The 24,948-nt window shown below is 36.2% G+C and overlaps 2 protein-coding genes across 5 annotated transcripts; one reads left to right on the forward strand and one right to left on the reverse strand.

Moving 5' to 3' along the window:
- The first annotated feature begins 9,124 nt into the window (after positions 1-9,124).
- Positions 9,125-14,565, forward strand: LOC104218384 (enoyl-[acyl-carrier-protein] reductase [NADH] 2, chloroplastic-like). 4 transcript variants are annotated; one of them, XM_070164910.1, is made up of 14 exons: positions 9,137-9,224; positions 9,976-10,232; positions 11,192-11,504; positions 11,607-11,716; positions 11,806-11,861; positions 11,945-12,029; positions 12,104-12,151; positions 12,757-12,831; positions 12,914-13,025; positions 13,148-13,199; positions 13,283-13,334; positions 13,432-13,489; positions 13,803-13,901; positions 14,130-14,565. In XM_070164910.1, the coding sequence occupies exons 3-14, from the start codon at positions 11,231-11,233 to the stop codon at positions 14,285-14,287; spliced, it is 1,179 nt and encodes a 392-aa protein (XP_070021011.1). In that variant the 5' UTR covers positions 9,137-9,224; positions 9,976-10,232; positions 11,192-11,230; the 3' UTR covers positions 14,288-14,565. The 4 variants fall into 4 exon arrangements, with proteins under 4 accessions (XP_009767163.1, XP_070021011.1, XP_009767164.1 ...); XM_009768862.2 differs by having other exon boundaries at positions 9,976-10,044; XM_009768861.2 differs by lacking the exon at positions 9,976-10,232 and having other exon boundaries at positions 9,125-9,224.
- A 289-nt stretch (positions 14,566-14,854) lies between these two features.
- On the reverse strand, positions 14,855-21,437 carry LOC104218383 (non-structural maintenance of chromosomes element 4 homolog A-like). The gene is made up of 7 exons (XM_009768860.2): positions 21,027-21,437; positions 17,834-17,914; positions 16,946-17,195; positions 16,774-16,864; positions 16,166-16,382; positions 15,983-16,074; positions 14,855-15,519 (listed from the first exon to the last, which is right to left on the reverse strand). The coding sequence occupies exons 1-7, from the start codon at positions 21,193-21,195 to the stop codon at positions 15,268-15,270; spliced, it is 1,152 nt and encodes a 383-aa protein (XP_009767162.1). The 5' UTR covers positions 21,196-21,437; the 3' UTR covers positions 14,855-15,267.
- Positions 21,438-24,948: the final 3,511 nt, after the last annotated feature.

Below are 24,948 nucleotides of genomic sequence, written 5' to 3' on the forward strand. Positions count from 1 at the left end.
TCATCTAAACTAATCGTTTTGTCCTTTTCAACACCCCAGAATACCCTTGTTGGCCCTTGATTATTACTGCCCTGCCCATTGCAGTATCAGGGCATTTTGAACTTCTGAAAGTTCAATTTCAGAATTGCCCTAGCCTGATTCTTTTAATTGTTTTTTACAATGTAGTTACAAACTAGCACTCATAAATAATGTCCAACACTCAAATCACAATACAGGTCCATTCAGTCAAGTGAGGTTGTACATATTAGAATATTTGAACATTCAGTCGTAGGAAATTAATCGACGACATTTATCAGGTCGACTATACTAATTATAATAGGTAATAACCAGTCGCTCATATAAACAATACGTTCAGGGACCTAAAGGGCATCAGACAACTTTTGTTCAATTACTGGGGGCCTATATGAATTAACTCATTTGACGACTAACCTAATTGACGATCACGTTTATCATGGGGTACATTCAGAACACAAACAGAAAACAATTGACCAAATAAGAGGCCTTTGACAGATATGGAAGAAATCCGAATGAGAAATAACAACAACAAACAAACACAACGAAACATGCTGACAACTTAATTAGAACTAAAACAAAGAGAAAGGAAAACTCACCGAAAAAGTTTGAAATCAAAATGGCCCAAATCTGACTCAACTTCGAACTCTTGAGGTCGAATAAATTTTAACCAGGGTGTTCTCACATGAGAACACCTTGGTCAAGATCCATTAAACCTCAAAACCCCTTTCAAGACCGGCCTGATTTCCCAGGTGCATGTGTTCTAAGGTCTGGATTTTCAGATCTGGTTTTTTAGGAGTTGTGGGTAGATTCGGACCAAACCAAGCTTGGTTTGGTCACGAGGAGGGTCAGGGGAGTGTCTGGTATGAAGATGGGGTAATTTGGCATAGGTCCGGGTTCGACTCAAATCTTCAAATGAAGATTCGAGACGAAGGAAAGTGATTCGAGGCAAATGGATAGCAGATCCATGTTCAGGAGAGTGAGGGGGTCTTAGGGTGTTCAGGAGGTGATCACCGGCGTTCGTGCCGCCGGGTTCTGGTGAAAGGGATATCAGGGCGGCTTGCTAGGGTTTGGGGGTTCCAGCTTGGGGAAGGAGACGAGTGAAGGGTGGGGTTCGGATAGGGGGCGTGGGGTGAAGGGTTGAGTTTATATATGGTCTAGGGGTTTAGATCCTGGCTGTCGGATCAAATGAGATCTATGGCCAGGATCTATCCACTTGGGGAAGACGGTGTCGTTTGGGTTTTGGTAGTGGGTGAGGCCGGGTAAGGCTGGATCGGGTCAAAACTGGACGGGTTTAGGGGGAAAACCGGGGTCCGTTGGATCAAGGGGTTGAACGGCTCAGATCAAATGCCTAAGACGACGTCGTTTGGGGTTGAATGAGTGGCTTGATCAAGACCGTTTGTTTGAGTCAGATCAACGGCTCTAATAAGGACGCTGATACGGCGTCGTTTGAATCAACGTTTGGGCAGGCCGGATTTGGACTGGGTCTGAGTGCCGGTTTTGGGCCTTTTTTGTTTCACTTTTTGGGCCCAAATCGATTTTAATCCCTCTTTTCTTTGTTTTCTAATTTCATATTTTCTTTTAAAACAAAAATGAAAATAACAAATAATAAAATAATGAAATTAAAACTAAACAACAATGCAACATTTTAACACAATTATCACAAAAATATTTCGGTAAGTTAACTAAAAGCCTAGAACGAACGATGCACATATATTTTTTGAATTTTCTTTTACTGACCGAATTATGGTTTAATCACCCTGACATGCATATTTTGTATTTTGTTTGTTAATGATTAAATGCAAAATGGACAGATCCACAAATGACTAACAACACATGTCACGAAAAACTCGAACAATTGTACAGCGAAATCATTTGTCACTATTTTTATTTTCTTTTGGAGCGATTGCTCGTAAAGCAAAAATCACGTGCTTACAGCTGCCCCTCTTTGCACGAAGACACGAAGGGTTTTCGCGCAAAGATAAGCGAGCGAAAAATAAATAAACCAAAGTATATTCCAATAGTGTTTCGTATCCTTACAATTGATAAGATATCTCCCTTTTATAGATATCTTGGAGATATACGTTTTGCCCAAATCATAATGAGGCTATTATGAGTAATTAAAGACATTGAATGCTACGTTACATAATCACTACATTCAATACAAATTCTCTAACGTATTCCACATTTAATGCCTATTAAATGTTGTATTTGTACTCTTTTCTATTGTCAGATTCATTCCTTTTGATTCTCGGACATAAATGACTTAGATAGGTACGAGCGCTGAGTTATTTGAATAACTTCTCGTGCCTCTTCCTCTGCCATTTGCTCGTATCTGTTGCAACTCGTGCCTCTTGGCTAGTTGTAATTCTTTGACCATTTGACCAGTCTACGTGTCTCGACACGTCACCTTTATATTTAAATACAATTTTTCCAATACAGGGAGACCGTCGATAAGTGCTTACATAGATATGCTAGTGATTGGTTAGTATATTCATTAATAATTACACTAAGTAGCATTGTATTCATGGTAATTATACTAATTACAAGTATATTAGTGCTAATTAACTTTTAAATTGATAATTGTACTAAGTAGAAGTAAATTAATGATTTTATTAAGTGATGTTAGTGATTGATTAGCCTATAAATTCATCATCACACACTAAGTCGATGTCAACTAATGCTATTCGTAAGAAATATTAGTGATTTTTATCTAAATATTTTGATAATTATAATAAATAGAAGTGTTTTAGTGGTATTCTTAAGTACTGTTAATGATTGATTAGCCTATATATTCATAATTACACTAAGTAGATGACACGACCCAAAATCCTAACCAAAAAATCGTGATGGTGCCTAACACTGATTGCTAGTTAAGCTAACATTTAGCAATAATAAGTAAAGCAAACTTAATGGTGAAAAACATTATTATAACGAAAAATGGTCAAAACTGTCCCTAAACTATTGGCTTAGGGCTAAATATACCATCCGTCCACCTATTGGGCTAAAATTGCCACCGACATTTTCTTTTGACTCAAGTTTACCCTAATGACTAATAGCCATTTCCACCAAAAAAAATTATTTAATAATGATGTGGCAGCTTCTCATTGGCCGAATTTAAAACACTTGTTCTCATTGAAAAGACCCACCCATATGTACTCATTTTTGGACTAACTCGCCACAGACTACACTAAGCCGGATTGAAGTGCCTAATTTTTCACTACCAAATCAAAAAAAATTAGAAAATTAAAAAATAGTATCATTGTTTGATCAAACACACGTGAGTTCATGCTTTGTTTCTGAGTTTTCGAATTTCATTGGTACGAGCATTTAAAAATGCAAGTGAGTTCATTGGTGGAACTGAGAATCGATGATCCCTTGCTAAATCGAAGAGTCTTAGTACTTAAAACTTTGCTTGATTATTCTACTGATTGGGATCTTTGGTGGGTCAAATTTGTTGCTTGAATTGTCAAAGTTGTTGGGAGAGTTTGGTATTGGAAGTCAAATGTTGCTTGGACCTGCTAATTGTTATTATTTGAAGCTAAATTCAAGTTTATCTACTGTCTTGGTTGCTCGAAAACACAAGGAACAAAGCTATCCGCCTTTGAACCTAAGCTTCGAAACTTGTCAAAATTTTCAAAACTGAAATTTTAAAGGGTATTTAGTGATTTGTGGATGTTTATTTATGTCTAAATGTGTAGTTATCTGCTGATTTTTTGTGGAAAAACTAAAAGTTTAATTGTAGCCATTGACACGACTTTTGTTTTCTTTGAAGAGCCCTAATTTGAAGAAGATACACTTAGAAAAGAAAGAAGGACAGTAGAGGTGGCGGGTTCATTTTTTTTCTATTAGATTTTTGGTTCGGCGAGTTAGTTTGAAAGTGGGCACATATGGGTGGTTTTTTTTAATGGGGACAAGTGTTTTAAATAAATTCGACGAACGAGAAGTTTCCACGTCATTATTAAATAAATATCTTTTTCGTTTTGGAAATGACTGTTAGTCATAAGGTAGACTTGAGCCGAAAAGAAAACATCAGGGGCAATTTTAGCGCAATAGGTGAATAAAGGATATATTTGACCCTAAGTCTATAGTTCGAGGATAGTTTTGGCCCTTTTCCATTATTATAAAGAGCGAAAACTCATAAATATATAATAAAGCCATAACCCAACACTGTCTAAACCTCTTCACAAGATTAGGTGTCATAAGTACATGAGCTAGTAAGACTACTAAATACAGAGTTTATAAGAAAATATAATATTATATGGTATAATGAACAATAATAAAATGATAGATAGGGGACTCCAAGGTCTGCCAACAACATACAACACTACCTTAAGTCTCCTAAATAGTCTGAGCTAATCACCTCTGGGAGCACCGCTGGGACCAATACGGGGATCTACACAAGAAGTACAGAAGTGTAGTGTGAGTACAATCGATCACATGTACTCAAAAAGTAAGGTAATGATGAGGATATGACAAGATACTTTCCATATAAACTTGTATAGTTAATATGCAATAGAATAGAAATTGAGTTAACAGTAAAATAACATTAATAAAGGCAAAAATAGGTAAAAGAATCTAATAGCAGTAGTAATAGCCACATTTCTAGAACAACACTATCAAACCCCACTATATCACAAACAAATCCTACATCTCATAGCACATATGTTTATTCATAAAACGGTACAGTTGAATTTGTAACGTGATTTATAGACAGGCGAATTGATTTGATCCCAAAATAATAAATAAATTAAATAAGATGCAAGACATAGTGTTGAAATCGAGACAAGATAGCAAATAGCTTGGTCCGAGAGCAGAGCTTTCGCAGTAATGAGAATATCAATAGACAAGAAATAAAGTATTATTGAGCTTTTGAATAGTATGTAACATAAGTTTGTTAGAAAATTTGTGTCCCTTACAATGACTGTTGAAATCACTATTTATAGTTGCACCTAGGGAATAAGGTCCTAGGATCAAGCCCCTCTTAAATGACAATTATAGGGACCATTGATGAATGTATAACGGCAAGCCATGAAGGCCAAAATTCTCTATAATATATTGTGTATTTAATATTGAAGAATACTCTTTGTTGAATATTATCGGGTGGCAAATGCTCGTTTGTCTTCATTATCAATATTCCTTTCGGGGTCTTCCTAGTGCCTACCGAAGCTGTTGTCCCCAGCCTTGGTTTCTTCATGCCTAGCTTTCCGGCTGCCTTCAGTTTCATGTGTCACTTTATTATTCGAGTATTTAGCATGAACCGATTTTACCATGTACAAATAGTCCATATGCTTTCTGGTGTCACATCTTTGTGTCACCAGAAAGTTGGTGAAGATACCTTTCTAGGCGGGAAATTTTCTGATTCCCATTGAAAATTTTCTGATGCTTGATTAGACGCACGTCTCTCCGTATTTAATGCCCCGAACATGCGTCACTCATAATTTAACAGTACTTTGTCCGGTTCTTGAGGTAATCATGGTCATGATTTTAGCCGCCTATTCCTTTACTTATACGCCTCATTATTTTTCTTTTGCACTTCACAGTTTTTCAAAACTCTCCCAATTTCTTTGCACTCAACTCGTTCTTGCTTTTAATCTTCTTATTCAAAAAACTCTTATTATCTTCTACTAATCATGGCCTCCTCATCCAAGAACACAAGCTCTCTAAAAAACAAAGAAAGCACATGATGTTTCCCCTACTACAGTGAGCACCATCATTCCCAGAAGGCTCAATACAACCAAGGATTTTGAAGAGAAGTTTTCTTCTACCAACTCTCGTACATGGGTTGTTTGCGTGTACCCTTCTTCCATCCGTCCTTCTAGCATTCCTGCTATGAAGGAGGATTATGGTTGTCATAATTTGAACATACTGGCGAAGTGAATAACCTTTCCCAAGAAGGTTTTTACGTATGTCTACACGTACCCCTTCACTTTGGGCCCATTCTCATTGAGCGAGGAACTTGACCCCGTAATCTTGGAGTTCTGCTACCAGTATCAAGCATGCTTGGCATAGGTGAGCCCTTATGTGTGGCAGACAGTAGCTTGTCTACAACGGCTATGCCAAGAGGCGGGGGAACAGCTCCCCTTGGCTCGCATGATGAACCTTTACTCCCCCAAGATTTTTCGTGGAGGAGTAATAAATTTTAGCAAAATGTGGCCACCATGCTTTTCTTAGCAGCATGGATAATGACAACGACCGTGGATCGATGGAGAGATTCGTTGTAGTTGCCACCAAGGATATCCCAATCACAACTCTATCTTTCCCTGAGTCATGGACTCGTATGCGTAAGTTAAACATATGTCTTTACTTTATTGAAAGGTTGTTTCATGTTGTTACTGATCCTTCTCTTTTCATTATTTCAGCAACTCGGTGGACGCCACCAAGGGTTAAAGGCTTGGACTAGTGGGTCCAGAAGATTTTGGATATTACCATGCCTGAGACCCGTCGATGGAAAGAATTGGCTCTCAAATACGGGTGAACGCCAAAAATCATGGTAAGTTTATTCTCGAAACTAATATTGTTTTTACCTCATATATGAGAAAATTGGTTAACTTCTTTTTTCGTTGAATTCAGGTCTTCCGTAGGGCTCTGTTACCGTCCTCGAGGAGGATGTTTTGGCTGATCCCGCAAAGGCTGCAAGGTCACTTAAGGAGGCCTTCACCCAAAAACACGCCATCGGACCCGCTTTCGGTACAGGTGCTTCCTTTCAAAGTTCCCAAACTGATAACAACCAACCAAAAAAGCAATATTCCTCTTCTACTGAGGGCAAAAATAAAAGGGTGAAGAACGCCACGCCCGCACCAGCCACAACCACTATAGTGATTGATGATGATGGGGAAGCCAGTGATGAAGAGGCTTCCCTACAGATGAGACAACGATCTTCATTAGCTCAACAAAATGCTCAATCTGAAGGCTTCCCTATAGAGCTTATAATACCCAACCACACCCCACTCACCCCAACCTTGCCCACCACCCACCCTTAATAAAATTATTATTAAGAATATTTTCTTTTCATGTTGTAGATAGAGTAGTTTTTTTTATTTCAACAAAATTAGTATATTCTTTTCATGGTGTAGTAAAAGTATTTTCTTTCATTTCAACATAAGGAGTACTTATTTTCATGATGTAGAAAAAAGTATTTTCTTTCATTTCAATAAAATGAGTACTTTCTTTTCATGATGTAGAAAAGTATTTTCGCTCATTCAACAAAATGAGTATTTTCCTTTCATGTTGTAGAAAAGATATTTTCTTTTTCAACAAAATAAAGTATTTTTCTTTTTAGTTATCAAGCTCAATTTTTAACGTTGTTCTTGTGTGAAAAAATAAAGTAGCGCATTAGTTCCTTTGGGTTTGTGTGAATCTTGAAAAGAATAATTAAATTCTTGAAGAAAATAGAGTTCGGGGTGGGAAGCGGAGTGGAGGGGAAAGAGTACATGAAACATGGGGATTTTGGGGAAGGTGGGTTGAGGAGAGTAGCATAAAAAATTATTTTCCTAAAAATATTTTATACTCTCTAACTAAACACTAGAAAATATTTTCTTGAAAAAGTATTCCACTCACCAACCAAACAAGTAAAAATAAGTGATAAAACACACTCATTTTCCTTCATACCAAACACACCCTTAATGAAATTAAGTCTTTATTATAGATCCTAATCATACATGCTTATTCAGACCCATTAAGTGGTTGTAAAATAAAAAAAATATTTAATGATTAAAATCTGAATAATTAAGATTTAGACTTTAAAAACAAGCACACTTAATATCTGAGATCTGAATTATGAAGATTCAGACCTCCCAAATGAGGGCCCTCAGCGTGTTTAAATCAAAATTCAACGTAAAAATTGCACCGGGCGCCCTATTTGGTCGCCCCCATTTAATCTATACCCATTTTTTTAAAAACTTTTAACTTGTACCCACTTTTTAAATAACTTCAGCTTCCTTTCTCCTCCTCCTTCTCCTTCTCCTCCTCCTCCTCCTCCTTCTTCTTCTTCTTCTTCTTCTTCTTCTTCTTCTTCTTCTTCTTCTTCTTCTTCTTCTTCTTCTTCTTCTTCTGCTATTTTCTATCTTGCAACCCCAGTAACACAGAGTTCTTCTTTAGTCTATCAAGTGTGATCACTCCTTTGTCACCATCCATTAAACTTTGGTACCCTTCAAAAGCTAGACGTTGTGCTTATTGTAGATCGAGTTAATAAGTGGATATTTATAGCATAGATGCAATATATTCTTAAGGAAGTTTTCTGGTGAATATTGGAAAGCCATATTCCAATTAAAGACTAAGTCAGATGAGGAATTTCTCTACTATTTCCTAGAACTTGCGTTCAAAGGATGTTTGCTTGTTAGGAAATTCTATTTCAGACTTAGTCAACTTTTTCATTCGTCAAAATGAGCTATTAAAGCACTGCCCAGATTGCTCAGAAATGCTTAACAGCAATGGACAAAATGCTATGCATGTTGCTATATTGAACACTCTATAGCTGAAGTTTCCCTGTTACAAAGACAAAAACTTCAGCTCTAGAGCTGAAGTTTTTGTGTTGTAACTGGAAACTTCAGCTCTAGTATGTAATATTAATAGGTGGTAAAAAACTTCAGCTCTAGAGCTGAAGTTTTTGTGTTGTAATTGGAAACTTCAGCTCTAGTATGTAAGAGCTGAAGTTTTTGTGTTGTAACTAGAAACTTCAGCTCTAGTATGTAATATTAATAGGTGGTAAAAAAACTTCAGCTCTAGAGATGAAGTTTCTCAGTTACAACACCAAAACTTCAGCTCTAGAGCTGAACTTCAGGCCCCGCTACTAGAATGCTGAAGTTTTGCGTGATTGCCTTTGCTACTTCAGCCCGTATGCTGAAGTTATGCGAAAAAGCGGGTACGCTTGCCATTTCTTTTGCAAAACGGACACAAATTAAAATATGACACAAAAAGCGGGTATAGATGCAAATGTTCCAAATTCAACACTTCCGACGGGATATCGATGGACCAACTGGACGTGGGCTCGCTCACTTAACTTCTTGAGCAGTGAAAGCCCAAGCCTTAAGCAGGGTAAAATTGTCATTTAATACATAACATCCCACCCGTTCACACTCTCTCCATTACTGCACTTTCAAAGCTCCCCAACGGCCATAGCTTCGTTTTCATCGACAGGGCACTATATATAAATCAATTTATTTTCTCCTTCAAGCATTATTAGTTCCTTCTTCGTGTTTTCTGAATCTGAGGTGAGTTTTTTTTCTTTGCATAAACATCTATGATTCAAATGCTGTTCAATCCTACATTGATCAAATGTTATATCATCATCTTTCGTTTTTTTACTTTTTTTAGTTTGAAATTTGGTTTCATCTTCTATTTGATTAATTTATCGAGTTAAATTAGAATTGCATTTTCTTGTATGGATTCTGATCGGAAAAGGGTCAAATATGCCTCTATACTATTGAAAAAGGTCTAATATTGTCATCCGTTATACTATCCCTCCAAATATATTCCTGACATCATAAAAGTGGTACAAACCTACCCTTCCTCCGTTAGCTGTCTCCTTGGTGACAACATTTCATTGACACCTCACCATTATACTCCCATTTTCATCCCTTCCCCACAACCTTTCTTTCCGGTTCATTTGAAGAAAAATCACAGATCATAGATATACAAACAAACTACATCAAAAGAAATGCTAACAACTAAAGATAATATGAAACAATGTGAACCGAAAAAATTCTGATTTTGTTATTCAAAATTCATGCTTATACGAACGAAAATACATTTTATTTTATATAAAAAAAACTAAGCAAAGATACATGCAAGCTAGTTTAAGGTTTCAAAATTGACCATGGTGAGAAAGAAAAACAACCTAGACACGAGAGTTAACTTTTTTTGTTTCTTTCTCTTCCACCACATTTCTGGAAGGCTACCATTTTCTTTCTCTCTTTATGTTTTATTTTAAAATAAAAGTGCTACTAAATTTTCCCTAAATAGGTCTTACAAATTCAGCGGCAACACAAGGAAATGCAAAATAAAACACAAAATTGTAAGGTCAACTGAAAGGTACGTACAATTCCAGGATCGGCTGGAGAAGCAACAAGTATTTTGAAAAGCAAGAGGAAGTAGCGGCAGTGAAGTCTTCAAAATAATGATAGAACTTCAAAGTAATCGAACTTGGTAGCTGCAAACAGGGTGAAATGGTGAGGTAGCAATAAAATGTATTCATAGGGGAGGCAGTTAACGGAGGAAGGGTAGGTTTGTACCACTTTCATGATGTAAGGGATATATTTGGACCGATAGTATGACGTTAGGGGTATATTTGGACTGATAGTATAACGGAGGGTAATATTAAACCTTTTTCAATAGTATAAGGGCATATTTGACCCTTTTTCGAATTCTGATATATCACTCGCGTGCTACTTGAGCTATGTTTCTTTATTCTTTATTCTTTTTAAAAAAATTGAAAATTTTAAGTTTATTCTGGTGTGTTAAAATTTTCATGAAAGCTCAACTTTAAACTTCAGATTAATTGTCCAACCAGTACTTAGACATTTTTATCAGTTTTTAATACTAAAATTTTTCATCAGAACACTATCCAATTCTCTAGCATTATTATTGATCTCTGATATTTACTTTGTTCAAGAAATATTTTTCATTCATTAAGGAAATACCGGAAAACATTTTGGAGGAGAATATATTCCATGGAAAATATTTTCTTGGAAAACATTTCAGTTTATACCAGGCACACATTTTTAAGTTTATGGTGCCTGATCATTATTATTTTTGAGCTTGATGGAGGTTGTTCATGCTATAGGCGGATCCAAGATTTGAACTTTATGGGTTCAGGATGCCACTGAACTTACTAACCATTTGAGTTATTGGGTTCGAAATTTAATATTTGTACATGTTCAGTAGATCTTTTAACAGATATATAAGGTCTACGCTAAGCTGGTGGGTTCGAATGAACCCAGACCTTACCTTGTACATCTGCCCTTGCGTATATGTTCACTTTAATAAACTTGTGTTTTATGGAATCAATATCTAAGAAGTTCACAAGATACAACTACAAATTTTAAGTTTGACATGTACTTACTTACACATGTAAATTTGACTAACTTATTTTCTCATATTGCCTGGATCATTAATGTCTTGTATATATTTTGTTGGTTCAAAAATATTTTGTTGTACTGACCATCTATGATTCATTCAGATTCCTCTTTTGTTATTCTGGTCCACTGACTTGCTGGAAATGGCTGCAAACACTAATCCTGGCTTGCAAATCCGAGCAACCGAACAATGCATTTCCGCATCTTGCAATATTTCAAATTTGAGCAGTATAAGTTTCAGTTTTGAACGTAAAAGAAAATCTTGTACAGATTTTAGAGGATCATCTTACATCTCGCTCAGCAAGCCAATTGATAGCTCCAAATTGGCTCCTATAAAATTTGAAAAGATGGTTACAAAAGCTATGTCTGGAGCACGTGAACAAGTGCCAGTTTCAGGATTACCTATCGATTTGAGAGGTTGCTCTAAAGTGTCTGTAAATTCTCCTTTGGTTTGAGGTTTTGTGCAGTAGTTTAGAGTTTTTGCTTGCAATAAGTGATTGTTTATTTCTTATTATGCAGGTAAGAGGGCATTTATTGCAGGCATAGCAGATGATAATGGGTATGGATGGGCAATAGCAAAGTCTCTTGCAGCTGCAGGGGCTGAAATTCTTGTTGGTACATGGGTCCCTGTACGTATATCTTTGACATGTTTATAAAGTTACTACCATTACTTATAACATGGCAAAGAAGTGGTCTTTCTGATTACTTTATATTACAGGCATTGAACATTTTCGAAACCAGTCTGCGGCGGGGGAAGTTTGATGATTCACGAGTGTAAGCGTGAAAATATTCTATCTTTCCATGTACTGTCTTCTTTCCCACATTTTTCTGATAGGTAACGTAATTTGATGTTTTAGGTTGCCAGATGGATCATTGATGGAAATTACAAAGGTTTACCCTCTGGATGCAGTTTTTGACAGTCCAGAAGATGTTCCTGAGGATGTAAGATAAACTATTCTCAGTTCTCCTCTCAACAACTTATACAAGTCTAATCATACTTGGTGAAATTCGTGCAGGTCAAAACAAACAAACGTTATGCTGGATCCTCAAAATGGACTGTCAAGGTATATCATGCTTTACATATTTCTTGCTGTTTCTCATATTGTTCATCTGGATATATGCCTACATGCAACCATATGTATATGTTGGTTCTTATATTAAAGGAAACTTTTATTTGTGAGTGTTGAAGGGCATTCAAACACATAATATTGGATGTTGTTTGGCCCGTTTTAGTATTCTCCACCATGCCTGTGCAAATTGCTTATAGTTGACATCCATATATTATGATCAAATCTTCTTCAACCCTGGCTCCTAAGTTTATTTGGCCAGAAAAGCTTCAGTTATAGTTGATGCTGAAATTTGGTTACGAAAGACTTTATTATATCCTAAATGTGTCATTGACGAAATGTTTGTTTGGTTATAAGGACGTTGTAATATGCTATATGCATCATTGATACTGAAACTTCTGTTTGGTCATCATTTAATTAAAGTACCATATTCCGCTCCGCTGGCGTGTGATATCTCCAGTGTTTTCTCCTCCATCTTTTTAGTTGAATTATCTATCTTGCTCATAAAGTAGTAAAATAGTATTGTATATTTAGGGAATGCAGAGTTATGTCAACACAGCTGATAAACTTGTTAAATAACCTTGTTATTGCTAATATTGTAGGAAGTTGCAGAATGTGTTAAACAAGATTTTGGCACTATTGACATCCTTGTACATTCACTTGCAAATGGTCCAGAGGTACACTATTCCTTCATCCTTCCTTTGTGAATTTCCCTTTACAATCCTTACGAGGCCTATAATTTTTAAATATTTATTATAGGTTAGCAAACCTCTGTCAGAGACATCAAGAAAAGGATACCTTGCAGCTGTATCTGCCTCCAGTTATTCCTTTATATCTCTACTGAGGCATTTTCTTCCCATAATAAATCCAGGTATACTCTTGCTAGCCTTCTGTTATTTTTGGTTACTTTAGTAAAACAATATTAGTGCATCAAGTGCTGTTCCATCAAACAAATCTTTCTCTGAAACTTTCAGCTATGTCCTTACCTTGTAGGCGGTGCCACAATCTCTCTAACGTATGTTGCTTCTGAAAGGATTATCCCTGGGTATGACTCTCCTTAATTATGTAGGTTGAACTTTCTTAATTTCTCAGTTTAGGTTTAAATTAATATTCTTCTTGGATTTACAGATATGGAGGCGGTATGAGTTCAGCAAAAGCTGCTTTGGAGAGTGACACAAGAGTAAGTTTGTAGCTAGTTTTATTTTCGATAATCCATCTCTCGTTCCCTTTAGCTTCAACTATGAGCATTGCGTAAGAGTAGTGTACGCTTGCTGAAGGTCCTGGCATTTGAAGCTGGAAGAAAGCACAAAGTCAGAGTGAACACGATATCTGCAGGTATGCATCAACACTCAGTTTCTGTATAACTTGCTGATCTTTTAACTCTGGAAATTTTCTGCACAAACCAATTCAATGATATGCTGCATTGTCAAAGCTTGAATTTTATTCTCGTTTCGGGGAGAACATGTTTTCCATGACATGTCTTCATTTCCATTACAACCTAAAACTGTATAATTTGGTTGATAACTTCTTCAGTCACTATTGTGTGCTCAACTCACATCAAACATTCCTATGTTCGCCTCCTAATATGCTCGGTGCTCATAGATCTAAAACTCCATTGCCAGAAATTAAACAAGTAATTAATTTACAGGTCCACTGGGAAGTCGTGCAGCAAAAGCTATTGGCTTTATTGACATGATGATAAATTACTCATTGGAGAATGCTCCTTTGCAAAAAGAGTTATATGCCGGTAAGTAAGATGGTTGAATATTTATTTTCCACTGAGAATGCTCAGAACAATCACCATGTTGCTAGTGAGGGTCAAATGCGTTCTCTTACCTGAATTCATTTTCAAAATCATACTGGTGTATGTATCGGGATGGGAGGCTTTGAATAGAATTTAAGCTGAGATTCTCATCTTACTGTGTGCTGCACTTCTATTGCTTCTGAGTATCTAACCTTAAAGTGGAACTAACAGAGGAGGTCGGAAACACTGCTGCTTTTCTGGCATCTCCTTTGGCTTCAGCAATTACTGGTGCCACCGTGTATGTTGACAATGGTCTGAATGCAATGGGAGTTGGAGTTGACAGCCCAGCTTTTTCGGGTCTCAATATCCCAACGGATAATAAGAGTTAGAGCTGGAGGAAATGCTAGTATCGCTTGTGTTATTTCAGAGAAATAAAATATTCTTTCGATAATAGGACACAAAAGTCAGCCTCTTGGTTTTGTTATCTATTATAGATTCCGCAGATAGGTCATTTCATTTCGATGAGTGGATATCAACTGATGTGACATTGCATTTGTAGGAGGCAATCTCAGCATTGGATATGGTCCTCTTTATTTAATCATTTTGCCGATGTGCTAATTAACTATTTGCATTCAAATTTAATTCAAGATGCATTCAATGAGTAAAACTTTCCTTCTGGTTTTCCGTTGCCCATTATCTTATGGAGACAGAATCTACACTCAAGTGCAGGATATTTATTTGATTTGATACTGCCATTGCTCAAATCTTAGCTTCTAAATATATACATAAGTTATCCAGTAGATTTCAGTCTACGCATGAGCTACAGATAGGGCAGACTATTTGCCACAAGTATCATACGCTCAACCAGTGCGTAATGAGGACATCAAGATCACTTTTTTCTTGAGCAAATTTATGACAAGTAAATTTTGTAAACTATTTTGAATTTGCACATCTCAAGTTCTCAACGCTTTCATTCTGTACATTATAACGATACGTTATCCAACCTCTGCATCAACCTTGGTCATCCAGATCTACATTAAAAACATACTGCGGTCAATACTAAGTTCTCTGAGAAACCGGGCTTAGCTTAATATGTTACCAGCAGTGCACCAATTACTACACAAAGAAAACATTTTTACAGGAGGCATACGATAAGGGGGTTTCAGCCTTCCTCCTCCCCCTATGCAATAACAAGAAGGAACAAAATAAGATGGGAAAAGAATGTCCGCTTGTTACCTCTATGTCTGAATATATTAACCAAAGAGCTATTGGCCCAAAAAACAGATCAAAGTTAACAATTTCCTAATACTTAACCAATAACCGTGGAACTTCCTGAATCATCTCAAAGTTCTATAAGCTTCAGCCAGTCTTATGTGAGCTTTCGCTTTCCTTTCCTAATAGCAGCAGCTCTTGCAGAATTCTCACTTTCTGGGGAGTCTTCAACTACAATCTGCTCCTGCAAAACCAGACCACGATTTCTGGATAACTTCCTTATTGGTGTTGTTGACACACCTCGTTCATTTTCTACATTGTTTGATGCCGGCTGAGAATTGGCTAGCGTTTCAGCTTCATTTCTGTGTGGCATTAATTCTTCTCCATCACCAACAGAAGCCAACATAAGCTGCATATGAAGAAACTAATTCAGAGGCATAGTGACTAATAATAGAACTCCTAGGCACATCACATGTAATGGAACTAAAATGAGCACTCAAAAGATTCAAGAATGAGAGCAAAACAGCAGGAAACCTGCTGAGTAGCATCGCAAGACAGCTGCTAAATGAAAAACAGCAAATCTGTTATGCATCAGAAATGAAAAGAACAGGATAATGATGTGGTAAAACTGACCATACATCTATTATGCAGAATAATATAAAAATGAAAGTTGATCTCATCCACAAGCTTGTTAAAGCACAAATCCTTGGCCATTAGCTTATGTGAGAAGCATACTTTTAGTATAAGATAGAAAGTCATTTCAGTGTGCTAATAGTTCAATATCAACAGAAACAAAAATAAAAACCATCCATAATCCTCTATATATATATATATACAGAGAGAGAGAGAAATGATGGATTTAAGATAGATACCTTCCAATCCAGGAAGTCGAATCTAAAGACGAAGTGCATATAAGAAACCTCCCCAGAAAGAACTGCATTAGAAGCAGGAGCATTCCTTGGTGCTGCATAATCATTAGTTAGTCTAGTCATGAAATATGCAGAGGCAGAAGAAGAAACTGAAACTCCAAACAACTATGGGCATAAGAAACTTACAAACTCTATGACAGCCTTTGTCATCAACAGTTATGTCAGCCCGCCCATCTTTCATTAGAAACGATAGGGCAAATAAATTTTCAACTGTTTGTGCAAATGATCTTCTATTCAGGATTATGTTTTCGAGCTTAACGCTCTTATGCCTCCTTAAAATTTGGAACATCGTAGCCATATTCTTGTCAGTGTCTGTCTTCTCTTCAACAACTGTTTCATTTAGCTGAAAATATATCAAGATATCTTAGGATACAATAAATATTAGCAAAGTAAGGAAGAATTAGCTAGTGGTTATGCAGTTTAAAGAAACTAAAGAAAAGTGACTACAGTCAGCAACTCGGCATTTAAAACAGAATGAGGAAACTCTAATGCAAAGAGAGATCCACAAGATAATATTCAAGTAAAATGCTTAAACTATTTTAGAGATAGACTCAATTCTCCTAGAGACTTGAGATTTCTTTAAATGTTCTTCCAGCAGTAAACATCTGACTAAATCACTTCTAAATATCTTAGCTTAAAATATATTCTTCTGATAAGGTGGGAGCAATTTCTTTATCCAAGTTCTCCAAATAATAAGCAAGGATGCGTAGAGGCTTGTAAATAGAATGTCATACCTCCTCAGGGCGTTCACTTTCTGTTGGCATGACACGCTTTCTACGAACAACAGGATTACGTTGCTTAACTTCAGTATTCATAGGCCCAATCCTGTGAAAAATATAGATTACATCTGGTTCAATACACAAGGTGGTACATAACAAGAAAGAAGATGGATGATTGGAAATTTACATAGTGCAGCATCCAGGAGCACCCCTGAAAACATGAGAGACAGCAACACCAACATCTTTCCAGTGTATATTTCCATCCTCTTCTGTCCTACTGCTAGATCCACCTTCTTGGCCAAAGTCCCTAAGTAAACAACTAACAAAATCTGAAGGGGTAACTCCTCCATTACTATGTGCCTTTACAGTCGTCACCAAGGAGTTTGTGATGTCCAGCAAGGCCTCAGCATCGGCAACCTGTTCCCTAGGTTTTTGTACTATATATAAAAAAATAAAACTTCTAAAGTGAATCCAGAAAATTCGAACATGATTGTATAACTGAATCATCAGGGTTGCGAACCTATAAAACTAAAAGAATAACATCTACTTTTTTTATGAAATAAGAAGGCCTACTATTTCATTTCTCGACAATTAATTAAATCCCAAAAGCCTAAGGGAAAACAATTAAATGCAGATTTCTCACCCTCCAACTTTAAAAGAAGTCACCAGACAGTCCGTCAGCTTTTTAAAGAAAAGAATAACATATTTTCAGCTTACACTCAATCATATACTAATAAAGTTTGGATAGACAGAATAATACAATGAACCAAGCATACTTATGTAAACAAGTAATAAGGCAATCAATCCAACTACTCAAGAAACCACCTATTTTCAAATGGATTCTCTCTTTCACAAATAACAAGAGATTTAGCACCTGCACTCTGCAAAACATTTCAAGTTCTGCAACAGTACTTCAACGAAAACGCAACCAAGCAAAAATCAATTGAACTAAAAACATAAGAGTAATTTTGCACATGCAAAGTACAAATTACCCAAGCAGGTACGCCACATTCGGAAACAAAATAATATTACACATAGTATCAATGCACCAGAAACATAAAACTTGAACCAATACCTTGCTGATGTAGCCTTTCAACTTCCTCAATTATCGTCTTAAATTTATCTGAATCAACTTGTGATATATTATCTCTCTCATCTGCAACAAACGCACAAATATTAATGCCTAATCATGCTAAAATGGCATCATGATTACTGTTAGTAATACAAAATATTCACCATAAATCAAAGTTGGTGTGTTATATCTCAGATGGGGAACTAATCTTAGAACTCCAAAAAGAAAAAGAACCATAACGTCAGAATTGACTACTAACAGATGACATCAATCTAATAGAAGGCCAATAAGGTTTAAGTTCTGAATGCTGACAACATATAAGTTTTTTACACCATCACGTTAAGTTTACATATAACAATAGGTAACTCTTCGTAGTGGACACTAATTTGGTGACTTGGAAAATAGGGTAGTAACCTGCTATAAGAGGTTAAATTGCATCAATAGTGTAAAAGTTATTTACACTATCCAAGTGAAGTACAGGCTAGAAGTTGTACAGGCTAACCAAGGTGAGCTAAAGGAAGGCTTGTGATCTGGATCAAGTGAAGTGCATCAAAGATGAGGTCAGAGTTTTGATAGAAGAGGCACAAATTAGGCGAAAATGACAGTCGTACTTCCATAAACTCTTTGGAATGAAGAGGGAGATAGGAACATTCTGCTAGGTGATTTGGAGCACTCCAAGAGTCATCGTGATTTTGGATTTTGTAGGCGCATAAGAGTTGAAGAGGTCAAGGGGCTATGCGTAGGATGAGCAGGGGTAAAGCGACTGGCCAGATGAAATCCCTGCGAAATTCTGGAAGAACACGGGTAGGACAGGCTTGGAGTGGCTCACTGGGTTATTTAGCATCATTTTTAGGACGAAGAAAATGCCTGAAGAATGGAAGTATGATAATTTTGTTGTACAAGAACAAGGGTGATATCTAAAATTGCAACAGCTATAGGGGTATCAAGTTAAGCCATACAATAAAGATTTGGGAGAGGGTGGTAGAAGTAAGGGTGAGTAGGAGTTTGTCTATTTCCGAGAACCAAGCATGATGGGTCGTTCGACTACGAAAGTCATTCACCTTGTAAGGAGATTGGTGGAGCAATATAGGGAATTAAAGAAAGACTTGAATATAGTGTTCATTGACCTAGATAAAGCATACGACAGAGTCTTGAGAAAGATTCTATGGAGATGCTTGGAGGCTAAAGGTGATCATGTTGCATACATTAGGGTGATTAAGAACATGTATGATGGAGCTAAGACCCGGGTCAAGACGGTTGGAGGAGATTCAGAACACTTCCCGGATGTGATGGGATTGCACCAGGGATAAGCCCTTAGTTTGTTCTTGTTTTCCTTGGCAATGAATGCACTGACTCGTCATATTTAAGGGGAGGTTCCATGATGGATGTTATTTGCGGATGACATAGTTCTGATTGACGAGACGCGAGCTGGTGTTAGTGAGAGGATGGAGGTTTGGCGACAAACCCTAAAATCTAAAGGTTTTAGTGTTGTCAAAGGCAAAAAGCTCTAAAAGGCGCTCTAGGTCAATTTTAGTTAAAAAAGGTGCAATGCAAGAAAAAAATAAAAAAATATATGCAATTCAAAAGAAAAGTAACAAATGCATTCATATTGTTTTTCTTAACAACTAATCCACTTATTTGCCGATTATATTTGTAGTCTAGCATTGCTCCATTCAAGATAGAATTCATGGGCAATAAGGGGCACGTCTTGGTGCCTTGCCTACACTGAAGCACAACTTAAGTGAGGCAAAGCGCCCTCCCTGAGCTTTTCTGAGATTTAGGGCTTTTGCGCGTCTTAAATGAGCCTTTGACAACATTGGGTTTCAGGTTGAGTAGGACCGAGACGGAGTACTTGGAGTTTAAGTTCAGCAACGTAACCCAAGAAGCGAACATGGATGTGAGGCTTGATGCACAGGTCATCCCCAAGAGAGAGAGTTTCAAGTACCTTGGGTCAGTAATACATGAAAATGGGGAGATTGATAAGGATATGACACGTCGTATTGGAGCAGAGTGGATGAAATGGAGACTCGCTTCTGGTGTCTTGTGTGATAAAAATGTGTCACTAAAACATTAAGGTAAGTTCTACAAAGTGGTGGTTAGACCGACTATGTTGTATGGGGCGAAGTGTTGGCAGTCAAAAACTCTCATGTTCAGAAGATGAAAGTAAGCTGAAATGAGGATGTTAAGATGGATGTGCGGGCATACCAGGTTGGATAAGATTAAAAATGAAGTTATTCGGAGTGGCCCCCATGGAGGATAAGATGCAGGAGGCAAGGCTAAGATGGTTCGGACATGTGAAGAGAAGAAGCATAGATTCCTTAGTTATTAGGTATGAGAGGTTTGCCTTGGTGGGTGGGGGAGAGGTGATTAGGCAAGACATGGAACAACTGGAGCTTACCGAGGACATGACCCCTAATAGAAGGGTATGGAGGTCAAGAATTAGGGTAGAAGATTAGTAGGCAGTCGAGCGTTCCCCTTTTCTTTCCCAGACCTATAGCATTAGTGTTAGCATGGTAACTCTTTATTCTTGGATTGTTGGTACTACCTACTGTTTAATTGCATTCTTTTGCTTCGATTTTCTTAATATCTTGTTGTTATTATCACTTGTTGCCGCTGCTTCTTTTTATCTTTTCTTTAGCCGAGGGTCTATCGGAAACAGCTTCTCTGCCCTCCCGGGTTAGAGGTAAGGCCTATGTATAAACTATCATCCCCAGACCCCACTTGTGGGAACTCACCGGGTTTGTTGTTCTTGTTGTTGTTATCAGTGTATGTAACTTAAATCCAGTAGGGGCAATAACCTATTATAAGAGGTTACATTGCACTCAGGGTAAAAATTATTTACAGTCAGTACATATAACTTAAATCCAGTAATGTAATAACCTGCTAGCAGAGGTTAAAATGCACTATTAATATAAAATTATTTATAATGTTAGCGTATATAACTTAAATCTAGTCAAATATAAAGCAGTTGAAAAGGAAATTTTCTTTACAAATAACATGAATTCAGTGAGAAACAAGCTACTCAATTTGTTCACAAATTTTTTGGGAGCATTAGTATTTGAAGAGGCACACTGTTTTACTTTGATTACATTCATTCAAATGAATGTTAGTTATTCTTAACTATAAATAACTGTGAGTTGTAGGAAATCTGAATCCTAACACAAAAGGAGCAAAATATAGGTAAATAATGAGTTACCGGAAATCCGAGACTTAAAATTGAGATAATGAGAGCGAAGAACTCTGCGCCCAATGGTGTGATCTTCATCCACTGAACTGTTATTGTTATTATTTCTAGCGCCTGCTGCAGCTGCTTCGCCATTACTACTTTGAAAATTGACTGGTTCACGTTTTGCGGTTCGAAACATAGCTTATTCAGGAAGCTTCTTATGACAAAATTAGGGTGAAATTGAGCACAGGAGATTCGAGAATTCAAGAAGAATATGTGAAGAGATTAAGAAGAATTATTCGTAAAATTGAAATTCGGAGCAGAAAAAAAATCGCTAAAATTGAAATCCTCAAGAAGATGTAAAAACCCTATAAATTTTGAAAAAGGGTTGAAACTCCATTGAGGCGCGCTGTGAGTCACCCCCTTTCTCTCTCTCTCTCTAAATTTTCTGTATTTTAACGATTTATATATTGTGGGTGGGAGAGAGAAGATCACCTGCGGGTGGGTGCAGAGGATTAAAGGTGAGCTTAACTTGATTGGCAGGTACTGGAGTTTTAACTCATATGGTCCCTTAAGTATGATGATATGTATAGTTTAGTCCTAATGATATTATCTTGAGCGCATAAAGTCCGTTAAGTTTGTAAATATTGAGCAATTCTGATCAAATTAGAATATCCAAATGGGTCACTATAGCTAATGAAAATTTCACGTGCTTCTCAAGTAGAATAGAAGACGACCCGATAAAGATCTGCTTCTCCAATTTCATTGCTTCCTCCAATTTCAACACTAATCACATTAGAAACATAAAAATTTATACAAAAGAATCACTACAATTTTTTTAACAAGTCTATTAGTAACAAAATTAAACCGTAATAAAGGAAAAATAATATTCGGAAAGAAGAACCGATTGTATTTCAACTTGATTGTGTGAAAGACATGTGATAGTATTTGATTTGATGCAAAATTTAAAATATTTAATTTATTTAAGGATTATATTAGTGATAGTTGATAAATTATAATATTAAATTAATGCTAAAAGACATTTTTAGGGAAAACATCATCTAATATTTAAAAGTTGAATAGTTTAATGAATCTATTACAAATTAGAAATTGTATAAAGAAAATAGGGCTAATATTTTGTAATTTCCTAAATAAAAAGAGTTAACTACTAACTTATTTTAACAAAAGCTTCATGGGGAGAAATTCAAAAATAACCAGATTTACAAGTGGTCGTTCAAAAATAGCTCAATTTCACAAGTAATAGAAATTTAGCCACTTTTCATGTAAAGATAAATCTGAACGAAAATACGGTTCAAAATCCGAAAAAATACTCTAGTATAATATACTAGAGTTCTAGTATAATACATCAGTCCAGCATAATATACTGGAGTTTGGAGCACCGGTGATCCATTTTCTAGTATATTATACTGGAGCCAGCAAAGTATACCGGTTCAGCATAATATGCTGGAAGTTCATACACAATATGCTGGAAGTTCATACACAAGTGCACCGAACTCCAGTATATTATGCTGGACCGGTCTCTGTTGCAGCAAAATAGTGGTTATTTTTTATTGACTTGATAAACGCTGACTATTTTTGAATGACTAGTCCAAAAACTGGCTAGACCGTGCTATTTTTACAGTTTCACGAGGAGTAGGCCCAAGTGCTCCACGGCTTAATTGTGAATTTGTTGGGTTAAGGACCAAACGACAGTAGAAGAATGGGAGAAATTCAAAAATAGCCAATTTTTTATAAGTGGTCATTCAAAAATAGCCACAGTTTTAAAAGTAATCGAAATTTAGTCATTTTTCATGTAAAGATAAATCTGAACGAAAACACTGTTCAAAATCTGAAAAAATACTTCTTATACTCAAACTCTAGTATATTATACTGGAGTTCCATCATAAGTATACTGGAACTCCAGTATATTATACTGGAGTTTCAGTATTATATACCGGTCGAACATAATATACTGGAGATTGGAGCCAGTATATTATACTGGAACTTTCCCCGTGTTGGATTTGCACCATAATATGCTAGAAATTCATATACAGGTGCACCGATCTCCAGTATATTATGCTGGAACTTTCCTTGTTGCAGCAAAATAGTGATTATTTTCCAATGACTTTGCAACACTGGCTATTTTTGAATGACCAGTCCGAAAACTGGCTAGTCCGTACTATTTTTACTAGAAGAATGCTAGTTCATAACAGAGACAGCTCAACAAAACCGGAGGCCCAAATCCATAATTTAATCGGAGGCTCTTTTTGAAACAAAACCTTCATATATATTTTTATTTGAAGTCTATTTTTTCTAACTTTTTGTGATTTAAAGTTGTTAATAAATTTTTTTATAAACCATTTAATCTCTCCTAAGATATTGTTGATTTTAGGAAATAGGACTAAGTTCAAGAAGTTGATAACTTGATATCGAAATAATTATTTGATTTTTCAATATACTTGTAGCAATGCTTGAAACCTGAGGGAAAAAAATTAAGAATACACAATATAACTTATTCAATAGTACTCTTCAACTCTTCTGATCACTAGAAAAAAGTAGTCTTGTTTTACGAAACAATATAACTTTTCAAAAACTTAAACTTTGCAGAAACCAAAAAAGAGAGCATACACAAAAATGAGATATATAAAAATGAGATATGAACTATTAGATACCAAAAGAGGGACTCTAGAAGTTTATTACACGTTTTCTATTAACAAATATGAAAAGGAGAAGTATAATTTAGCTACTTCACTAATGATGTCAATCGTAAATGTAAATAACCCAAAATTTTATATTTAAGGTAAGGGTTTATGGGGAGTGATTCTCTTTCTCCAATTTTTACTCAAATGGTTATATCAATAACAAATTAAAAGTTATCTTTATGTTTTATAAAATATTTCACTTTTCTACTTTGAAATACATAATAATTTTTTAAAAAAAATTAACTTATAAATCCATTATTAGTAAAAATGGGGCTCCAACTCCAAGGATTGTAATGGGATGGATATGATCTAACCTACCTTAATTAAATATTTTGGGTTCGAGCCCTATGAATGATATCTTGTTAGAGCGCTTTACTAGGCCTTACGCGGTGAAAATTCAAATTATTCGGTGCCTCAATGTAAAAACAAAAAAAAAATTGGGGCCTAAAGCTATTGCTTTAGTTGCTTGACCCTTTGGCCACCTCTGGTCCATAATATCATAATATTGCCCTATCTAATCTTAACTCGAATCAAACCAAACATAATTCAATTCATAGATAAACACTTAAAATAATAAAGTTAGTATCAAATGTTAGATAAATAGATATTTTAATTATTACTGTGATCAAGTAAATACCTTTTATTAATATTCGTGTAGGTTGGTCAGTCAAGAACCCTCATGTCTAGAAGATGAAAATAGCAAAAATAAAGATGTTGAGATGGATGTGGGGATATATTAAAAAAGATAAAATTAGGAATGAAGAATTTCACGATAAGGTAGGAGTATTCTCCGTGGTGGACAAAATATGGAAAGCAAAGACTGAGATGGTTTAGGCACGTAAAAAAAAATACATGGATGCCCCTGTGAGGAGATGTGAGAGGTTGACCATGGTGGGATTGAGGAGAGGTAGAGATAGGCCAAAGAAGTATTGAGGAAAGATGATTAGCCAGGATATGGTGCATCTTCAGCTTACCGAGGACATGACCCTTGATAGGAGGGTGTGAAGGTCGAGAATTAGAGTACAAAATTAGTAGGTAGTCAAGCGCATTTCTTCCCTTACCTGTAGTACTATTAGTATTATTCTCTTATTCCTTATTCTTAGATTTCTATTACTACTTATTGTTTCATATGCCTTGGTTCTCTTATTATCTTATTGTTATTAATGCTTTTTTTTATGTCTTTTTTGCTATCGTATAGTGCTGTGATTTTTTCTTTTCCTGAGCCGAGGGTCTATTGGAAGCAGCCTCTC

The sequence above is a fragment of the Nicotiana sylvestris genome, chromosome 12 (genome assembly GCF_000393655.2).
Source record: "Nicotiana sylvestris chromosome 12, ASM39365v2, whole genome shotgun sequence".
Lineage (NCBI taxonomy): Eukaryota > Viridiplantae > Streptophyta > Magnoliopsida > Solanales > Solanaceae > Nicotiana > Nicotiana sylvestris.